General features: G+C 45.2%; 1 protein-coding gene across 1 annotated transcript in view; it reads right to left on the minus strand.

The window, feature by feature from the left end:
* Window positions 1–1,396: 1,396 nt before the first annotated feature.
* The window catches only part of LOC124179845 (MOXD1 homolog 2), a 91,663-nt gene continuing 72,142 nt past the window's right edge, over window positions 1,397–20,917 (minus strand). Inside the window, exons 4-9 of the mRNA XM_046564647.1 lie at window positions 9,842–10,036; window positions 7,518–7,604; window positions 6,856–7,038; window positions 6,125–6,577; window positions 5,837–6,030; window positions 1,397–5,267 (exon numbers count right to left, since the gene is read on the minus strand). Of these exons, the coding sequence (XP_046420603.1) occupies window positions 4,805–5,267; window positions 5,837–6,030; window positions 6,125–6,577; window positions 6,856–7,038; window positions 7,518–7,604; window positions 9,842–10,036 (1,575 nt within the window). The 3' untranslated portion in view covers window positions 1,397–4,804. The remainder of the gene's footprint in view (window positions 5,268–5,836; window positions 6,031–6,124; window positions 6,578–6,855; window positions 7,039–7,517; window positions 7,605–9,841; window positions 10,037–20,917) is intronic.

Genomic DNA, 20,917 nt, shown 5'->3' on the forward strand with positions numbered 1-20,917 from the left:
CAAGGTGTGGCAAACTTCTGATTCCAAACACGAGGCAACCATCGTTGATACCACGAAGACTCTTCACGGTTGATAAACACAAGTGTCGAGCAGGCAATGTGACAAGGTTGCGAAGGGCGTAACTGAGCAATATGGCGTCTGAAAGACTTGACAACAGATCGTTTCGGGTGAAATGTGCGTGAATATCGCGGTATGAAGAAGCTCTTGGGCTCTTATTTTCGTACAGTACGTTGACGTATACCGAAAGACGCGTTGGAAAATGACGTTTGCAATGAAATATTACGAAACCTATCATGGATCGCAGCGCAAAACGACGGTGTTATTAATAACTGCGAGGCTTTTCGAATTCACTACGGGGGATTTGATGAATGATTGGGATTTAGAGCATAAATAATTGAGAGACGTGTTTAGAAAAACATTTACATATTTATATATATATAAAATATAATACAATTTGTTACAGTACAGATGATAGTAGTGGCTAGGTATTTAACGTTAACGGTACATAAGTTTAGATTAGGCGTAAACTATGTGAAGGAACAGGGCAGTCGGTGTTTAATAAATTATATAATCGAACTCAATTTACAACGATATAAGTCAAGTCGTGTATAATCAATTCGAGTTTTAGTTTAATTTATTCTATCGCATTTGTTTGTTTCTGTATTTGCACTTTTTCTTTCTATGTTGCTACATGTTCATCTCGCGAGTGTGTCTATGGAACTATATATCAGGACGTGTTTTAAACTACTATTATTACTATATACAGGATTCCTATATTTACACAGTTCTACGTTCGTACTTTCTCTCTCTCTCTCTCTCTCTCTCTCTCTCTTTATCCATCCCTCTCGCTCTTCATGTTTCTCTCATTCTATTTCACTCATTCCGGTTTTCTTTCATCTCGTGACCTCGGCCATCCTTTGACTTGCTTCATACCCGCATTACGCGGGTCGTGTTTGTTTAAATTTATTATTTCGACCGACATTCCCTAGGTTTCTACATACAATATACACATAAAGTGGCGACGCTCGCTTGACCGCAACATGTTTCATTTTACTGAATATTAGGTATGCAGGGAGGAAAATTTTCCTTATGCAAGAATAAATAAATAAATCATACTCTCTGAAAAATATTAATCCACATGATCAACAAATAAACGACTCTTGATTATAAAAAAAAATGCTCTTTGATTGTACGCAAACGAATGCAACTCGATGATTTGTCCCAAGAACATGAGACAGCAAACTACGATCGATTGTAAATAAAGACCCTGCAGTTTCCCGTGTTCATTGCGTGTGAAAAAGGAGCGATAGGCGAGCGTCGCATTGGAAATTAACTATAACATACACATGATACAAGATCGTCGTATATAGACATAGCATTAATATCGTCTTCTATCTAACATAATTCCAGTATTTTAAGTGACTCGTTTCTTTTTCTTTTTTCATTAATTTTTATTTATTTTTTTTTTCTTATCATTGCGAAACTGTCACGCTTTTGCTGATTGTTCTGGTCATATCACTGGCAGCTCCTTGTGCCCCCCAGGATCTCTCATTCCGTAGCTTTGGTCGGCTTAATACAGCGGTAACCGCATAGCGAGTCGCGTGGACGGATGGAAAGATGTAATTACGACGGACCAAATTTATATTTGACATTCACTTCTTTTCTATTCGCAAGTTTTGAAAATTAATATAAACGAAAGAACATATTTTTTTTTTTATCCATAACTCAACATTGTACGCGACGTCCACACCAATTGCATTCCGGTTACCACTTATCAATAATAATAATAATAGTAGTAGTATTAATAATACAATAATAACAATAATATCGATACTTTTATTCAATTTGAATGCAACGCAATCCCCGGACGATTCGGAGATTGAATTGAATATCCGTGACTATAATGTTGTATAATAGGTATATGGTATTGCGATTGTAAGCGTATGCAATGAAAATGCAGAGCAAAAATTAAAGTGTATTCGTGGATGTGGGGAAGAACGAAGAAAGAAAAATTGGAATCGAATGTCGATGGAAGAAAAAAATATGTCAAAATTGATAACATTGGACAAACGGATTAATATATATGCATAACGGGTTGGCAGTTCGAATGGTGACGTTTTTTCGAAATACTATTTAATTTCCTAAGTATATTATACAGCGTTTAATTTTTACGATTATAATTTTTTTTTTTCTCTTTCTTTTTCAAATAGCAAGTTAACCGCCCTACGGCCTACACACACAAATCCCTATTACATTTACGAATTACTGTATTAAATTGTAAAATTTTTTTTTACGTATCGTAATTAATGTTTATCTATTACCTGCTATATACGGGGTTGCGGCTACTGTATGTCTACGTTCTACGATGGGGTACGATTTTCTCAACCTCCGCGCGAATTTATGGTGGCAGGAATTCATATTCACTTGCCTAAGGTTCGGCAAAGGAGAAGGCGAAAGGAGAGGAGAATGAATAGAGTGCGTGCATATGTCGTATTAGCAGGGGGGGGGGGGGGGGGGGGGCAGTCTAACATCAAAAATGGAATCCGTGGCTTACGTTTCCGTTTTTATAATTTTCTAATATTGCCTCCCTGCTTCTCTGTCACGATTATCGTACGTCAATTTATGTTATTTTTTTTTTCATGTTTCTTTCTGAGCGATGTCGCTTGAAGATCGATAAATACTTACAGGTGTACGATACAGTTCCCTTAGCAGCAAATTGTTACCGAATAAGAAATAACACGAAAAATATACAGGTGAAAAAATTTTGCAGACGACATCAGTGAAAAATTCAAAAGGTCGATGATTCCGATTAAGTAATATTTTCCGAACGACATCGCAATCCCTTCGCTTTGAGCTAATTTGCTTGTGTATATTATATCATGTATACCGTCTATAGCAGAAAGACTGAACGCGTGTGACGATTAATTTATACATATTGTTATATCGCGTTCGGTTTTTAGTCTTAAACCTATTTTAGGGACAAGGCTCTAGGCTAGAGGGTTTCAGGATTACAGTAATTATAGATATCAATTACGGGGGTTCGATATTACATTAGATTAGGTATCAAATCGTATTTGTGGATGAATATATATAGAAAAGTGTTAACAACCTTATTTCAAAATAATCTCTCTCTTTACAGTAATTTAAATAAATGAATAAATAATATTTTTCCTTTACTTTTTTCACTTTTCATTCTTTCTTTTCTTTTTCTTCATTTTTCCATTTTTTATGTTAGGGTACGTATTCAAAACAATAATGATAATAGTAACAATAATAATAGTAATAATAATAATAATAGAATACTGGGTTGTCGTTATACTGTACATGATAACACACAAGAGAAATCCTGCGATATATAAGCGTTGGTTAAGTCGTGAAGTAATTAATCAACGGTCGCGAATTTAAGGCGGAAAAGCTTTTTCTTTAGAGAAATAAATGAAGAAAAACGGTAAATGAAACAAGAGAAAAAATGTTCGCGTCTAGTCCAAAAAAATATACCAGCCTATTAATAGCAACGTCTGAGGCAACGATGTATTACATGTAAATATTATTATTACTATTATCATCATCATTAATAATATTATTATTATTATTCTCGGCACGCGAGTCAACCAGCGCTTATATACATATATTTCACAAAATGTCACACACGTAACGACCCGTTTCCATGTAATAAATTTAATAATTAACAAAATTTACAAAATCCCGACGAGACCCAATCAACGACCGTTCCGGCGAATATTGCGGTTTACAATATATAAATATATAATACATATGCGCGTGCATTGATTACGAAAAACGTATATTATGTACAATAATTATGTACACTTGAAAATTTACACGAGAAAATTTTAGGAAAAACAAATAAAATAAAAAAAAAATATATAAAAAGAAAATAGAAACCCTCGGTGTGCGTACACACAGTAGTGTATATCTCAAACTATGTGCACGAGATGCCTCGAGCAGAATAACGAGATAATAGAGTCAGTAGTTGGAGGCGTCGGTAGAGGAATAATTTAAGCGCTCAGGCGTAATTCTCGGACGCGATATACGTATTATACATATTATAATGAGATAACTAGTATATAAGTGTATAAATATATACATAATGTATATACTGTTTAAATTCCGTATATCGGACATGGACTGGTTCTCGTCGGGCAAATAAACAGCCAACAACAATGATTGATTCAATATTACAATTTATCTCTCACTTCATGTCTCGCGGAGCTATTACAATACCTATAGATCATAGATCCCGAAACACACATATTACACGTTACATGTATCGGACTCGCACCGTCGCCGGGTATTTTTCTTCATCGGCCAATCGCAAGGTACGCGCTCAACGTAAATAAGCATAAATTGTACCAACAGTACGACAGCCTCGCATCGTTTCTCCGTAGTTGTGTCGTAAGAATTAATTTATCAAGTTTGAGCTGTGAATAAATAGTGAAAATTAGGGGAATCCGTTGATCGGCGAAAAGAAGAATACCCTGCGGGAAACCGCTGCGGCGCGATTTTATACTCATCGCAAAATCGCGACGGGGAACAAGAAAACAAAGATCAGCAAACGTGTTCGCGGATACGCGGAAAATCTCCTCTGTCCGATATGCAGGTATCACATACTCACACATTCGTGTCCGATCCACGTATCCTTGATCACCCCGATTCTCGATCCTCGATCCTTGATCCTGAATCCTAGCGGGACACCACACCTCGCACTTGACACGAAACGCGAAACACACAATCGGCACCAAACGAACGAAATTCACCACCAAGTTCGCGGCACGTCGTGAGGCGTTCATCTGAGAGCGGCGACGAGGGCGGCGACGACTAGAGCAACGGATACGCTTCGGGTCCTGGAACTTCCGGCGATGGGCCCTTCGCTGCTCCGCGACACCTTGCTTCGCACCAGCTGACCCCGCTCGACGGCGTTCGCTTCGTCGCTGTCAGGCTCGACTGGGCTTCCGATGTCGCCGTCCTTGCTCAGCAGCTTCGAGAACTTGTTCTGCGTCGGCTTCTTCGTGCAGGGTAACGTCGGCTCTTTGTACGGCGTGATTATCCGCGGGTAGCGTGATTCCAGCTGCGCCGTGCCCGGCAAAAGATCGCCTCGACTGCTCCAGCAGAGCGGTTTGAACGTACCGCTCCGCGTGGCTTCCTGAAAGCTCTGAAAGCTCGTCTCCCAGTCGTAGCTGACCAGGCGCTCCTCCAGCGTTAAACCTGAGAGCTCAGGGGGCGCCTGAATCTTCACGGGACTCGAGTTACTGGAACAAAATTACCCAGGGATCAGATTTATGCTCGGAGAAATACGTTTATCTACAGTATTACGAGAGGAGTGCTGAACTCGAGTACGCGTCCCGTAATTCCACACGTTGCATCGGCTCGTTTCTTTGGTCCAACTTTGTTATATCTACATCGAGCTGCTGCAGGTACAACTGGGTCAACGATGCCAATGCGCAATGTCGAAAAACAGCGGTAAATTTTTCTCTAGCCGAGGGACGTGTGAATTAGTTTATACATAACAGCCGGTATGTCAGCTCTACTTATATTATCACTCAATTATGAAAAAAAGAATCGACGGTTAGGGGAATAGAAACCAGTTCAATTTAAAAACTCCTTTCTTGGGTTTCTCCTTTCAATAGACTTCCGTTTTACCGTACGATGAAACTTAGCTAAGTTGAAACCACTGCCAATTTCCGTTAGAACAAAGTCAATTACGGTGCCAATTGCATCGAATTCCGATTCCCTTCTTTCGAGTGGCGACCGGCACTGCGGAGCGTCGGTAGAAGCGCCAGAGCGTGACTTAGATACAGACGACGAGTGTAATACTCACGGCGTAAGCTGCTGGATGCCCAAACTGTGGAGAACGGTGGGCAGGGAGGGAAGCGAATAACATAGCGAGAGCTCTATCCGTGGGTAATAGAGTGCAGATATCAGGCACGTTTCCTCCCTGGTGGTCAATCCGCCCAATGTAATCGCAGCCCTGGACTCGGACGAATAGGTGCATTCAGCTACCAGATGATCACCCTATAACCCAGGAAATTAATCACTTCGTAAAGACGACCATTTTCGTGGGTATCGACTATGTTCCCGGAATCACGGGACTAGGAGTCCGACTTACCGGATACACCTTGACGGGTCTCTGGAGTCTGCGATACTCCTGATAGCTCGGGTTGTAGTTGGTGTCCGAGGCGATGGGCGGGAGTTCAACGCTGGCGCGTATCTGCCTCAGTCGGACCTTTTTCCCGAGCTGATGAGTGTGCATTATCACCGCGAACATGTTGACCCCGTTGTTGGGAATGGTCTGACCGGTGCAGTCGGCGACGCAGTGACCCTCGGACACGACTTCCGGCTGACCCGGGGGGATGAGGTGCCTCCAGTTCGGATCTATCCCGATGCTCAGCACTCCGGCATCGTGGACACGCAGCCGCTCCGTGTAGAGGAGCCGCAGGCCCGAGCTGTCGCTGATGAAGGCGTCCAGCTGCGGGTTCGTGTAGTGGGTCTCGAGCATGTAGAATTGCGGCCCCGCGTGCGGGTCGAGGGCGTAACCGGCCTCCGGGGGGTAATTGAAACCCTGCGAAAACGAGAAGAGGACAACGTGCAGTTAGACCAAGAGCGCCGAGATCAGCTTCTTCGCAGGGGGCTCAAGTTTCGACGTGAACCGCAAAGAGCTGCAGGACGACTCCTTTGCGGTACATACGCGAGAATCCTTACGCCGCGTGAACGCGGGCTGAAAGTGACACCAGCCACGGCAATCACTCCACACGGGTGTGTTTGTGTGTGCGGTCTGTGCTCTGTGCTCTTTGCGCGAAAGGAATAGGATTATCAAACTCGTAACTTCTCTCGGCTTACCTCGGACCCCAGACTCCACGTGGCTGCTATTGTGTTGCACTGCAAGGTGGGCTGACCTGATTGGTAGCAAACTCCACCCGTGGAACGAGCCGCCGTTTCCAACTCGGCGACGGAACCGCGACACTCGTAGAGCGTCATGTGATGGAGATACTCGTGGCTGCCAGGCTGGATAACCGGTTCGTACTGGAAATTACAGGGAAGCGGACGATCGATTAATCGATTTCCTCCCCATTGGCGGAAAGTGAGGCGATATGTTTGCGAGTCACTCAGCGGTGTGCAGTTAGCACCGAAACGTGTACGACCATGGAAGAGCAAACATATCGCGCCTCGAAAGGGAATGGATAATCAAAGGGTTGGCACGACTCGCTCTCGTCTTTGGGTTCGCGCTAATCACGTTATACCGTCAATTTAAACTCGAAGGGCTCGTGATAAGTGGCAATGCGGACGACCCCTCATCCACGCGTCATCGATGTAGCCCTCCACCTGATTGTCGTCGATCACCCTTCACCCTGAATTAGCCTAATTCCATCCTACCGACATCCCCTTTCCACCGTTCACCCAGTTAGAAGTTGCCCCTTAACCCCTTTCGCGACACGTGCGCGTACGAACGAAATATTTCCGCGATACCAAAATGGCGGACGGATAGAAAGTGGGATACTCACCCTCACGACGTGGTGCTTGCGCCGGATCGGCGGCATCTCGAGCACCCTGCACCAGAGCAACGTGTCCTCCTCCATGGGCAGACGAACCTGGAGAACATAATACAGAGAAAAGTTTACATTACGTTAGCGTAGAAATTGTTTGAAATCTTGGAGATACTATTTCGTTGTACAAGGTTTGCAATCACGCGTCGACGCGTGATATTGCGTGCGAATTTTTTTGAGGATGGTGAAAATTCAGCAGATATCACGCGGGGTTACCTTGAACACGGAGATTTCATTACATAGCTGATTTTCGGCTCGACCCGTGTCTCAAGGATTACGCGGCGTGGCCTCGGCGAAACGCTGACTCTTTCGTTCTCTGTTTGCCGCCGGACAAAGCCTAATCTACAAAACTTGCTCGGGTGTAAACGTCGCCACCCCCGCTTCTCCTTCTCTCTCTCTCGTTCGCCCCGCTTCTATTCCATCCCTCTCGGGCTTTTTCGCCCTACCTTGCACGCCCACGTCGCGGCAGAAGCGCGAAAGCGGATCGTTATCACTCGGAATAACCTCGAGCGAGATACATATCAGGCTAGATCGGCGTGCTGCGGTAGTCTCGGTGGAACCTGCAGGCGCAAGGAAATATACGCGAGCACGAATTCGACTTGGCTTAAGTCGTCTCGATTCCCGGCAAACCGAGAGCGTGAAAAATTGGCTGCATTCTTATGTAGCAGTGAGGGTGATTTTAAAGCAGGGGGAAAAGTGTGGCGAAAGTTGAAAATGGAAATACGTTGCGAAAAAAACAAGCAACAGAAATAATTCACTTCGCCGAAACTTTCCGGGGATTTATTTCACTCTGAACCGCTTCGCTTTATCAAAAGACTCGGTAGACTCTCACGTCAAACAACGATTGTAATAAAATTTGAGTTATTCCTCTAGACATTTTTCCAAAACGGCCCGCTAATCAGAACTAATCCCGAATTTTCCATTTCGTCCCTAACTCTCGTGTTGATTTTTTATTTTCCCAAAAATATGACATACTTGGCAGTAAGAATTTTGGTTTACATATTTTTTGTAGTTAAGGGAATTGTTGCTGATACGTATTCGAATGTGCATTATCATTTTGGTGATTTATAACAAGTTGAAAAGTAAATTTTTGTCGGTTGCTTCCACTTTCATGTATTCGGCGCAAGGTTTTTGCACCTCAAGTGCTTTTTAGAGATTATATTTGGTCTACAATTCGAAATTATGCGTCGCGCCGAGAAATATGTAGTACGTGTATGAATAACTTTGCATTTTATTAACGTTCACTGATTTCAATTCTTACCGAGTTTAAGCTTGCATTCTACGTCGAATGTAGACACTGAGAGAAAGAGAAGGGAAAAAACCGCTAAAACAACCGGCTCGGTGGTCTTCTCGCAGGTACCTAAGTGAGTGCCGGGGCAGCCTTTGTAGGTTAATAAAATAAAAAGTTCCTTTCCGTTGTCGCAATGTGTCCCGTAATTGGAACATCGCAATTCGGAACAGCTAGTCGCCTCTTCTAGCACTGCACCCCAAGGTGTGGCTTGTGGTCGTTTCTCGTTCTCTGATACAATAGGAAAATACAATTTTCCCCGTTCTCCGTGCCAGTTTTTGCTATGCCTCAAGTTCCAATTTCAATTTTGATCTCCCGAAATTAGCACTTTTATTGCTCATTTTCCATAATTCATACATCCGTTACAAAAATAAGCGACGAACCAAAGAGAGGCAAAAATACCAGAACGGTACCTCTGAATATTTACGTGTTTAGCTGCGTCCGGTAAATAATCTCTATTCGAGAATATCGCATCGAGTTTTCTGCGGTGTTCACGGGAGCTTTCATCACGTGTGATTATTGGAATGATCGCAGTCGAGTCGGGCGGAATACTCGAGCAAATTGAACGAGGGTAGGGAGGCAGGGCGAATTTTTATCGGGGTGCAATTGGTTCCAACGGAGGCATTGTACGACACCGAATTTATGACGACATAAATCGGGCGCAGGTCACATCCGGCAAAAACTATACGTTCATTAGCGTTGGAAGGTCATAGATTACGATGCATAACTCGACCCTCACTCGCCGTGCGTTATGATCACCCTTTTATCGCAGAAGCTGCCTGTAACTTCCATTGATTTTCTGAAGCCTTCCGGAGCTCAGGAATTTTGTTAATCGAGCGATTTTTGAGTGACTCCTGCGAATTTCCAAGTATTTTCATCATTTTGAAAGCACGCTCGGTAAAAGTTCCTGGTTGTTACACGAAAAATCAGCGAGTTTCCGATTGCTCGAAACGAAGATCACACCATTAGGTTGTAAAAAAGTCGATCAACTCACCTGCTGGTTTAAGACGTCCCAGATTTTGAGCGGCGTCTCTGGTTCCTGGTTTCGTGAGCTGCGACGTGGCTGCGCATCGCGTTGCACGAGATAAAGGGGTCTCGTCCCCCTGACGTCTCCGTGATCGGGCAAAACCCCCGCAGCTGATACGGGCTCCTCGGCATGATACTGCCAAACGACCTGCATTGTGTCATTCTGAAACATGGAGGAAAATCACGGTGTTAATTAGTGAGACGTCACCTTAAAGATATCGGAAAGGAGAGGGTGAAGAGGATAGAAAACGCGTCGAATTGACGGTGTGAGAAATACTGTGTTCGCAAGATTACAGGCAGAAGAAATTAGACCCAACACCCAAGGCGTCTCGAAGCTCTGACAGACGTCGAAAATGTCTCGCCAGCTTAGGTTCGTACTCCTCTTCTCACTTTCCTTCGCATCCTCGCCGTGTTTCGGCGTCGCGACGTCAAGAAGAGAAACAAATTAGCGAGTCACTCTCTAATCGGCGCGTCGACGACTGCCCGAGGATATATGTATGTATATATATGTGTTATATACATAGTCTATGCGGCCTGTTTACTTCGGTATACAAGCTCGTTTACACAGTCCGTAAGTTGGAGAAGTAAACCGTTTGAAACGGCGAATAGGCTAGAAGTGCAAGTGAGGCCGACCTAGTGGCTGAATGTTCTTCGTTTTACAACATTCAACGTGAAGATTAAAAGAAGGCTGAAGTGCCGGAGCACGGACGAAAAAAAGGGGAGCTAATACGGAGTATTTACGTGAACTTAAATATAAATAATCAGACGATCAGTTTTGGAGTAACGTCCTTGTTTCCTTTAATCCGTACCCACTTCCGTTGTATATCTCTTCAAGTTTTTTGTTTTTCTACCAGCGTTTTTTCGTGCCAATTTTTTATACGTGTGTATACGAAAAACATTCCGAGGCTCGTATATCATTTGTTGGAAGGAATTTTGAGGAACTCGCACTGTCTACTCCTTAGATGTTATACGTAAAGAAAACTGACAAGCTGAGAGGAAAGTGTTAATGAAGAAAAAAGAAGGGAAAAAAAAAAGATAAAAAATGTAACAACGTTAAAAAAAAAGGGGGAAAGCTTGTTTTCCGCATATTTTCAAGACTCATATCTTCTTGTTCACCATTTTTCCCAGGCGGGGTGCGATAACATACGGATATTAATTCCACTTGAAGTGGAAAAATTCAATTCTCAAGCGTCGCGCTGCTGCCAAGGTAAATGAAGCGTGCCTCTCAGTGGCAGTCGACGATTTTTCCCGCTGTCCCGAGTCGGCATAGGAGGCACGAAACATACAATGCCGCGACTTCGTCTCCAAGAACGCGTGCGAAATGAATTTTGAATTTCTTCGGTGCCAGCTATTTCATTTTTGTCCGAATCCACATTTTTAGGACGAGAAAAGAAAAAAAAAAAAAAAAAGGTCTACCGAAATAACATCGGAGGAAACGACGAGAATCGGATATTTTCACATAATATTCGAGGGTGAAAAGGATCGGCAGATCGTATTCATTAAAAAAACAAAAATAAATAAACGTAATGACGAGCCTATGAACGCAGTCTCACAAGAGGCAAATTCTAGATTTAATTGACGGATGCAACGCGGTAACGTGTTTACTATTACTGCTTTGACTTTCCTGCAAAATTGTACGATTCGCATCCACTGCAACAGCCGCAGCGAGGAAAACGTAATGTGACAGAGATATGAACGGCAGTATACATGTAAATATTAGCTCCATCTTCGGGATAAAAAATATACTCGTGTTTCAATCGAGGAAAAAATCTCGAATCGGCCTGGGGTTCTACGGCTGAGGATAAAGGTTAGGGAAAGGTCGGAGCTTTGATCTTATTTCGAAGCACCGGTCGAGGCTCAAGCTTGCGAGCGCAAAATCAGCCGACGTCGATCTATTTGCGTTTATTGAGCTGCGATAAAAGGGTAGCGGCATTGCTACAGTGCGACCCGCGATAGAACCGATTGGAAAAGATAAGCAGCCGGGGAACGAGGAACGAACCTAAGAGATCTCGCGCTACGTTGCTCACCGTGAGTAGAGAGAAAACGGCGGAAAAGAGAAGATCGAAATCGGAAGAGAAAAAAAAAATGTGCACACGGAGGTATATGTATATTCTATATAAATGTGAGGCTTCAAAGGAGAGGGATCAATCAAAGAAAACCTCATCTCCAAGTCTTACGCAAAATCGTTCTGCTCGCACGGCACTGCAAAAAATTGTATAATATATGAGAGAGAGAAAATCGAGTGAAAATTTTCAGTAAATTACATATACAGCGTTTTAAATGAAAACATGGAATAAATGAGAGGTGAAATATCTCAAAGTGGAAGAACGTGCTTTTGAGCTGCACCGCTTGTTACGATCCGCATTCTCGCGGCTCGCACCGCGTGGCAGAAGTTGGAAATGAAATAGGAACCGAGCTCAACGAATGAGACGGGAAATCGGCTGCTGCAGAGGTATATTCTCCTCTCTCGTTATAAAGTAATTCGAAACTGACGTGAAATGAGCGTAACACAGCGGCGCCCCGTTCTCCGTCCGTGCAGATGAATGCCGCACGGCCACGACGACGATGTTGGATGCCGTCAGAGACGCGGTGGTTGCCTAGTGTTGTCGCAATCGCGCGCGTGAGGAACTCTCGTGAGAAGGATCCATAAATTTCGCATTTTCATTTTCCGAAAGCCCACTTGCTCATCGTGACAGAACGTACCCCCGGGGAGCTTTCGTAATAACGTATAGAGCCACCTCGCCCCCCCCCCCCCCCCCCCTTTGCTCCTCATCCACACCCAGGCGTCGGACTTAGCCGCGTGTCACGTGGGTGTGCATCCTACAGACGTGCTCGACGCTGCCGCACAAGGGCAACCGGGTGTGAGTTACACCCTAGAAAGGACGAGGACGAGGACGTGGAGGAGTGAGAAGAGTCCTCTGGGAGCCGGGGGAGGGGATTCGGGAAGGCTCTCTCGGCCAAGGGGTGAGCTTATTCACAATGCCCGCAGTAATTGCATCTGTGCCTCGAACTGGCGACCCGGGATTCCCATCGATTCGACAATACAAGCACGCCGCCGATATAACTTGCAGCAACAGCAACTGCAGCAGGCTGTGCGCCCCTGCATCCCTGCGGCATGTTCGCTATATCGATTTTAATCGCGGTAAGTTCCGAGCGATTGATTCCACCGTCGAAGCGGGTATATCATATCATCGTATTGGAAAATAAACCGGGTGGTGCTGTGATAGAGCGGAATCCGTTTAAACGTCCCGCAATAGGGTCTCAGCATATTGTTTGAATCTGGATCAGGGCCGGCGATGATATCCTTGGATCGGGGTGCTTTTACCCGATCCCATGCTTCTTCTTCCGGCAGGAGCGAGCAAAGGGACCGTCGGAGAAAGCGCCAGATCGTTTACTTTCTAACCTTTTGAACGGGTGACGACCCTGTGATACAGATCTTTGGGTTGCGCACCGTGCGATATTCCGTCTTCGCGGCTTAGAGCCGGCGGGGAGGATAACGTGACTTTTCATCCCTCGGTGACTTTCTCCGAATCGATATACAGTGGTACCTGATCTGGTTACGTTAGCCCCTGAAATTTTGTTTGCTCTAAAGCTCGAAACCAATCACCGCTGACGATGAGCATCCGATCGATTTCGAATTGCAGGTTATACGTACAGCTGGCGAAAATCGTTTGAGGAATACAAATTATCTAGCGTTGTTTGACCGATCGGAGAATCCCTGAAGCATTCGTACCTTCTCACTGGTTACAGCGAGGTATTATAAATTTCTTTTACGTGAATTGTAGAGTTTGCCTCCCTCGTCTTTGCCTCCGACGTGCTTCAGAGTTACCAAAGTGTTTGAGAGCGGCGAATTCCCCGAGTCGTCAACTTAATATAAAGCAATTTACACTCGGTCGAGGGAGAATCTCTCATGGTCCGCGAAGACACTCACACACACACACACACACTTTGAAAATGGGCGAAAGGAGACTCGTAGCAGCCGTGGCCGTCTTAAATATAATATAAGAGCTGGGTGTGAGCCAATAAAGGATCCTCTTTCTTCAAAGTAACACCGTTAATTAGTTAGACTAGGCGAAGAAGAGCCGAGGGAAAAAATAGAAACTTGGACATTCCTTCGATCCACCGTTTGCCATAGAGAGTTTGGAGAACTACGCTCTGGGGATATAATATCGACGAGAACGAATGGCGTGGGTGGATCATGCCGGGTATACATATCGGCAACGTGATATGGAAATCTAATATCGAACATTCCTCTCTTCCGCGCAAGTACGAAGGCGAGCGAGCGAGCGAGCGAGCGATCGAGTCAAGTGCGGCAGGAGGAATTCTCTATTTTCAAACTTGCGAGTTTTAAAAAGCAATTAAGGGCTATCGCAGAATGCAAACTTCGTCCGCTCCCCAATTTACCCAACTCCCTCCGCGGCTCACCCCGCCCTTCTCCCACCTCCCACCACTCATTGCTCAACTCTTATTCTACCCCTAACTAGAGCAGGCTCTTCCCTGCCCCTCGCCACCATCGCCAACCCCATTATCGAACGGCTCAACGGCGAATTTCAAAGTTAGTTCTGCCGTCGTCTCATAACAAGCTTGAGTCACCCTATTGTTGGCGTTATCGGTGAGGAATATCGAGACGAAGGAAACAGAAATAAATAACTGTAATACGCGCGTCGGCATAATGTTGCGTATCTAGTAAAATTACTGGGCTGTTTCCGGCCTCGCCGAAAGTGGCAGTTAAAAATAAAAATTTCAAATGGAAGAAAACACCACGTTTCTGCCTTGCGCGTAGTACGAAGTTGTACCTGTTCGTTGTTATAGTTAGACTCGCGTGGCGTGGCACTCGATCATTTCTTCACGACTTGGAATAACCAAGGCTAAGGCTCGATGTTATTCGTTATTTCCTGCGGCTTCGAGATGTTCATCTCACCTTGCGCAGTGCTATTGCCCGACTTACCATAGCCGCACGTATCGCGCATGTGGCAGATTTTTAAGACCGTCGCTTACGGCAATCTGAAACTGGGCTCAAGAAGGCCAACGATAACTCGGAGAAGGAAAAAGGACTCTCGCGTATATGCATGAGCGCGTTGTCGTCGTGACGGTATGAAGACTTGGACGGACACCGTTTGCGATCATGGTGGTTTCAGGTGACTAAGACCGATTGCGAGTAATTATGAAAAAAATAAATAAATAAATAAATAAAGCAAAACAAATAAGGTGAGGAAGAAAAACCCGAAGACGAGGAGAGAAAGAAAGGCAGAAAAAATCATTCAAATTGCAGGCAAACAGGGCGTGGAATACTCGGGAGTGGTGGCGACGACGAGGGTGGTGAACTTAAGAACGACCAATTACCATAAAAATAATTTGCGGCCCTAAAAATCCGACGTAGAGCCCCGCGAGCTGCCGCGCTGCAAAGAAAGTTAATGTTTGGTTTAATTTGTAATTTAAATGCTCCCTTGGCTCGAGGAGACACGACCCAACGAGGGATGTTTTCGCCGTATATAGCCTGAACTTTCCCCTTTCGCAACCGCGTAAAAAGAAGCATGACGTCAACCGCAAGAAACGCGCACGGACTCACCGCCTGAAAGATTAAACTTTTGCACCAACTTCAACCCCTGTCAACATCGTACAACTGAACTTCGCACCACGTTTAGTACAAGGCTGTGGGCCGTTGTGCGTTACGCGTGCGAAAAGGGCCAGGATACGGTGAAACTGGACGACGACGAGATGCATGGCGTCTTTATGCAGGTTTAGTCAAATCGTTTTTTATCGGACGAAAGCTGCTTTCGGCGCCGTTCTTAGACGGACATCAAGTTATACTTGGGCGCTACTCTGGCCATTACGCGGTTCGATAAGAGGTCTACTCAAATATTTAACCTCACTTACAGGCAATTACTACATCCTCCCTCTGTTATCTTGGAGCGGAATGCTAGGGGGGGAGGGAATGAAAAGGCACACTACCGGTTCGCAGTTATAAAGCGACGCGTAGAAGATAACCATAACGGTCTACCGCACGATTTTTCTCTCAGCTGTATCGTGATTAATTATTAGCCCAAAGATTTTCTCGAGCACTAAATTTCACCCCGTATGCACGCGGGGGGGCGAGAAATACGGAGTGACGTGTCGGCACTCGCGAGATTATTTCGCGCTAAAGAAGAAGCGGCAGCGAGGCGAGCGAAGAAACAGCTCGAAACACCGGGTTTTCACGCAGCAACAGCAACAGCAGCACCAGCACAAGCAGCAACGACGTAAATGCTAACGCGGGGAAATTGAATTGCGCCGTACGCTATCCATCATGCGTCGGGGATTAGCTATACATTCGCATTTCACTCGGTTCAACATAGTTGAACGGATGGGTAGTCATGCAGGTAAAACACATGTTAGCTCTTAGGTATGCCGCCTCGTCGACGGTGGCGGTGGTGTTTCAGCTCGGGAATGTTCGCTCGTTTCACTCCCAGCTGCCTATAATACATAATCCGCCGCTGTAGCAGTGACTCGTGAGTAAACTCCTTCAAAACTTCAAATGAGTCACGAAAATTGACGAGAATACACGTACGAGGACTGTTTCAAGCAGCTGGCACGAGATCGGTAGGTATCTACGTCTCGTGCTGCAATTTTAAGTAGCTCTGTACACGACACGGGAAAGTATTACGTACGCTCCGGGGTACAAACCTCTACCAAAGTGCCAATTATTTCGGTTCGCGTTTTCTAATGAGAAATCGAATAGATAATGAACTAGGCGATCCCATGCTAAGAAAAAAAAAAAAAAAAAACGAGAAGAACAACCAACGATTCTGATATCATTTTGAGAGTAGGTCGAAGGGTCGACTATAGCTTTGAGTATCCTGATCGATGGATAATTTCTGCTATTCTGTCATAATTGTTGAAATATCGAACCATCGAACAGTCCGATGTTAACGAACTTTCCGTCGGTTTGCGAGTTCTGTGTGGGTGTCTTTTATACGTCGATGGATGAAACGTAAGTGTAGTTGAATGTGTGGGCGTGCACGGAGACCTGCGATTATAGTTATGGCGTAGAGCCACATACCTCTCGGTTGAGATTTTCAACGTAACGATAGAATGCATATTTTAATAGACGTGTTAACAGTGGTTATAATCTTGCCTAATAGCCGTATTTGCCGGCGTGGCTGGTGGTGGGTAACAACTTGGCATGGCTTGCATGCATGTAATTTATTTTACCGCGGCAGTCTTCGTTGTTCCCTATGTTTTTACACTCCTTAATCTCTCATTCGAAATAAAAACCTGGTACACCTTTTCAGTACATTAGTGGGATGCGGATTACTCATTCCGACGCAGCAGAGTGAGCAATGCTTTATGAAAAAATTTACGATCCGGCAAGTAGATAGCAACAATAGTTGCAGCGCGGGTATATTTTTATAACGAGAAAAATCCCCGCTCATACAATTGTACACAGTACTGCATTCAAACGAGGGTATCCCTCGACATTCATTGTTAACATCAACCCTGAAACAACGGCGGAGCAAGAAAGTCGGTAGAAAATAATTAGCGGAATGGTTTCAGCGTTCGAGCTTTGGTTTGAAAGTGAATACTGCCTCCGCGATGCGCTCATGTAAGATTAAGGTTAGGTTTGCATAAACAATTGAAGTGAATACCAAATTTTTCGCGCGAGAAAGTTTGTGCGTCAAAGTCACCCTGCTTTTAGGGTTGACTCGACGTTTCGTTGTCAGACCAATATTGCCAAATATATATAATTTACAGGTTTCCAAATGTCAAGTTTTCTTTGTTTCATTCGAACGGTGCGAAATATGAGCCATCGCTTTGAGAAGTTGCAAGAACTTCGTTACAACTCGCCATCAGATAATACCGAATGAATACTCAGCGTCCGTGCACCACCGGAAGTTTAGAAGTGTAAAGGCTTCAAGATCCTCAAAATCGTCTCAGATTTCATTCAGCACCTGTCAGACCTTACCAGTACCTTATTCCGTTGATTGCAATGCCGTAGAAATTTTCATGCTCGAATGTATATTTCAACGTACAGTAACAGCTGAATCGACTCTCCTATCGGTTATTCAACTTGGTGATACATTCTGTCCTAAGTACCAAACTGTCGTAGGTTTTTTATCCGCAGTCTCGATTTACAAACACGCGCAGTCATCGACGTGTGATATAGCGAAACTCCCGTAAGACGCTGAAAAACTGTTGATACATCGGATAACTGTGCAGTTTTAGTGGCTGCATGAATAGAACGGCACGAGCCGTAACGGAAATTGGATCAATCGTCACGGTAGGAAATTGTGGATATACGGTTGGCAAAGCCAGAGCCGTGCTGCACGTACTCGTTTGTTCGTTATCAGGAAAAAAATGGTGGGAACATAAAACAGAATCCACCTCCATTACTGGATCTGAGGTTCATGCGGGTTATCTAAGCCCCGTTTTATCTCAACGGCACTTATTGTCTCAACGTATATAGTAGACGAGGTATGGACGTATAGTAACGCCTTTCACACCCCCCGAACAAGCGGTACTCGATGACCTTGCCATTTCTACGCGATGCTCTGGCTCGTCTATGCGAGTCTGCGAGGAAACTCTATCCTGCACCTTACCCCGAGTACAAGCGGTAGGTATGGCACTGTTCCCTATCAACATTGAGCACACGTTCCTTCCACAAAGCGAAGGAGGGCGTTTAGGGGCTCTTCTCTCCTCTCTTCACCTCGCCACTTCTCTCGTTTCTACCTCGTATCGGCATTCCGACTGTTATCCAGATCAGTAATTAGTTTCCCCATTTGGTAGATACGAGCTTCGTGATTTGTAATAATGGAGAAGATGATTGGACGGGGGCCGGATGCGACGACGATACGTTCGCGCCTCTCACCCTGGAGGTCAAGAATTGAATTTGAGATAGGTGATCGCACCCTCCTACGGAGAGAAGGTGGGTGAACCTGTGAAACTATAAATCGTAAGGAGTCGCGCGACGCCGTCCTCGAAAGGTATAAATAATATCCCACCGAGCCAATTTCGCATCAAGAAACACGGTATTTACGGTGATATTTCGTACCCCCTAAATAGTATTAGACAGCTTTATCTCTCCCGGCAAGAACAACGTGACACGCTTCTTATCTCGGCTGGGACATTAAATAAGCTACAATTTGGTCCGCGGGGAGTCGCTCGCTCCGAGCAAACGACCAACCCCACGCAAATTTCCAGTCCTCTTTTCCGCTACTCCAAATTACACCCGGGGAAACATTTGTGTAATTTTTCGTTTCGTTTCCCCTTTTTCCTTACTCTCCTTTCTTCGTGTCCTTTCATTTCGTTCAAAATTGGTCCGCAACCATTTCCCTGGTCTCTGGTCGTAGCCTTGTCGGAATTCTTACCTGCGTCACGCATGCCTCGTCATGAATTTTCGCATACATCGTTAGTCGTTAGTTTCATCAACACAATATAAATTTCACGTTTCTTCTCGTGAACGTTTATAGTATCGCACTTGGAAGTGCCCGAGGATAGAGAAGGATGATGAATTTGTCTGATGCTGGAAGCACGATTCCTGTACAGCCCCTCGGGTACAGCCGGGATGGAAATAAAGTGACGTTGAACGGTATAAGAGATAATCAATTTCCCGTAGCTTCTTCCCAGCGCCGCACATGCGGTTTTACTCAATAAGGGTAATAAGGTAGAGATTTCAAGTCGAAAGACGCGAGCGAGCTGCATCCTGGGTTCTGTGAGAAGAGGGTGAGGCTTTGCAGGCTATAAGTTTGTTAAACTATCGCTGATTCCAAGATATTTGCTCGGGATTAAGGCTCCAACTTTGCCTGCAGAAGCGGAGACGACTTCTCTTAACTACGCGGATCCAAGTGTTCCAGGAACGTCTCTCCGGTACCGCACCTCGGAGCCAAGATCGGTAGAAAGACAGCGCCGAGAAAGAGGGAGCCAAGGGAGGTTTTCGAGGCGCGAGGGTGTCGGAGCACTCGGATCGAGAACTGGAGCTGTAAACTTGAACGCCAACTTGGCGAGCTCCTAACTCAGGCTGCAAGTATGTAGGTGGCTCCACGTCCTATCGGATCCCCGGTCCACCGAGATAGTTCGGGATTACCTCCTTCCCGGTGCCGCCGAGAGCAGGATGACTGCGCTAACTCTGATTTGAAGGATAACCGCGGACATAATAGTTGCATTATCGCCCTCAGAGAGAGAGAGAGAGAGAGGGAAAGACAGGTAGAAGCTGCTCAAACGTAATTGGGAGAGTCATGCATACTGAGAGTTCGGTTTTGGAAACAGGCACGCGCTTCTGCATCGGCAAAGCCAAATCCTGGTCCACCCTAGCATTACCTATACATTATACTCCCGTAGCAGTTGGTCAAGTTGACATCCATAGACATCCGGGCAGTGGATACGTGGACACGCTATTCATCCTCGAGGTAACCGAACCACCCTGCGCTCCAGGAAAATGGATCTCTATCTAGCTCTTTGGTTTCACCTCGATGTTATCTTGGTCCGCGCTGCCAAGGCAAGGTCAACGCGCCTTCACGACCCTGACGTCGTCGATCCGTACGCGTATTAAAATAAATACACCATCGCCCATATTTCACCACCGATTGATGGATAGCGTCCGTTGTCAAGGCGCATACTTGACGTGCCCGTTAGCCGCGTACCTGCTCTATCCAAGCAAAGTATATCACGATCGAGAAACGAAAAGGGAAGAAAAACACCTCGGCGTCGGTCGTGATTTGTACTAGCAAATGAACAAATAGTGACAAGGAACGACCGTCGTTGACCGCTCGACTTCCACATCAACTTCCAACGGAGCTGGATCGCTGCACGTGTATAGAAAGTCTACGTATTGTAGAGCTATTTCACTCGGCGAGGCAGGCCCGCGCTATTTACGGAACGCGGCATGAGTCGCAGTTTTCAAACCATTTGTTAGATAAATTGCTGGTGGGCGGTTCGCTCGCTTGTATACCGACGATTATTCATCGGAGAAACGGCAATAAATTAATTACAAAAGGGGTTTTTGCATCTTGCTTCGTGATGCAGTTGCTGCAGCTCATTCGCTCGCTTGTCAGCGGTACAACTCTTGCGG

The sequence above is a fragment of the Neodiprion fabricii genome, chromosome 4 (genome assembly GCF_021155785.1).
Source record: "Neodiprion fabricii isolate iyNeoFabr1 chromosome 4, iyNeoFabr1.1, whole genome shotgun sequence".
In the NCBI taxonomy this organism is placed as follows: domain Eukaryota; kingdom Metazoa; phylum Arthropoda; class Insecta; order Hymenoptera; family Diprionidae; genus Neodiprion; species Neodiprion fabricii.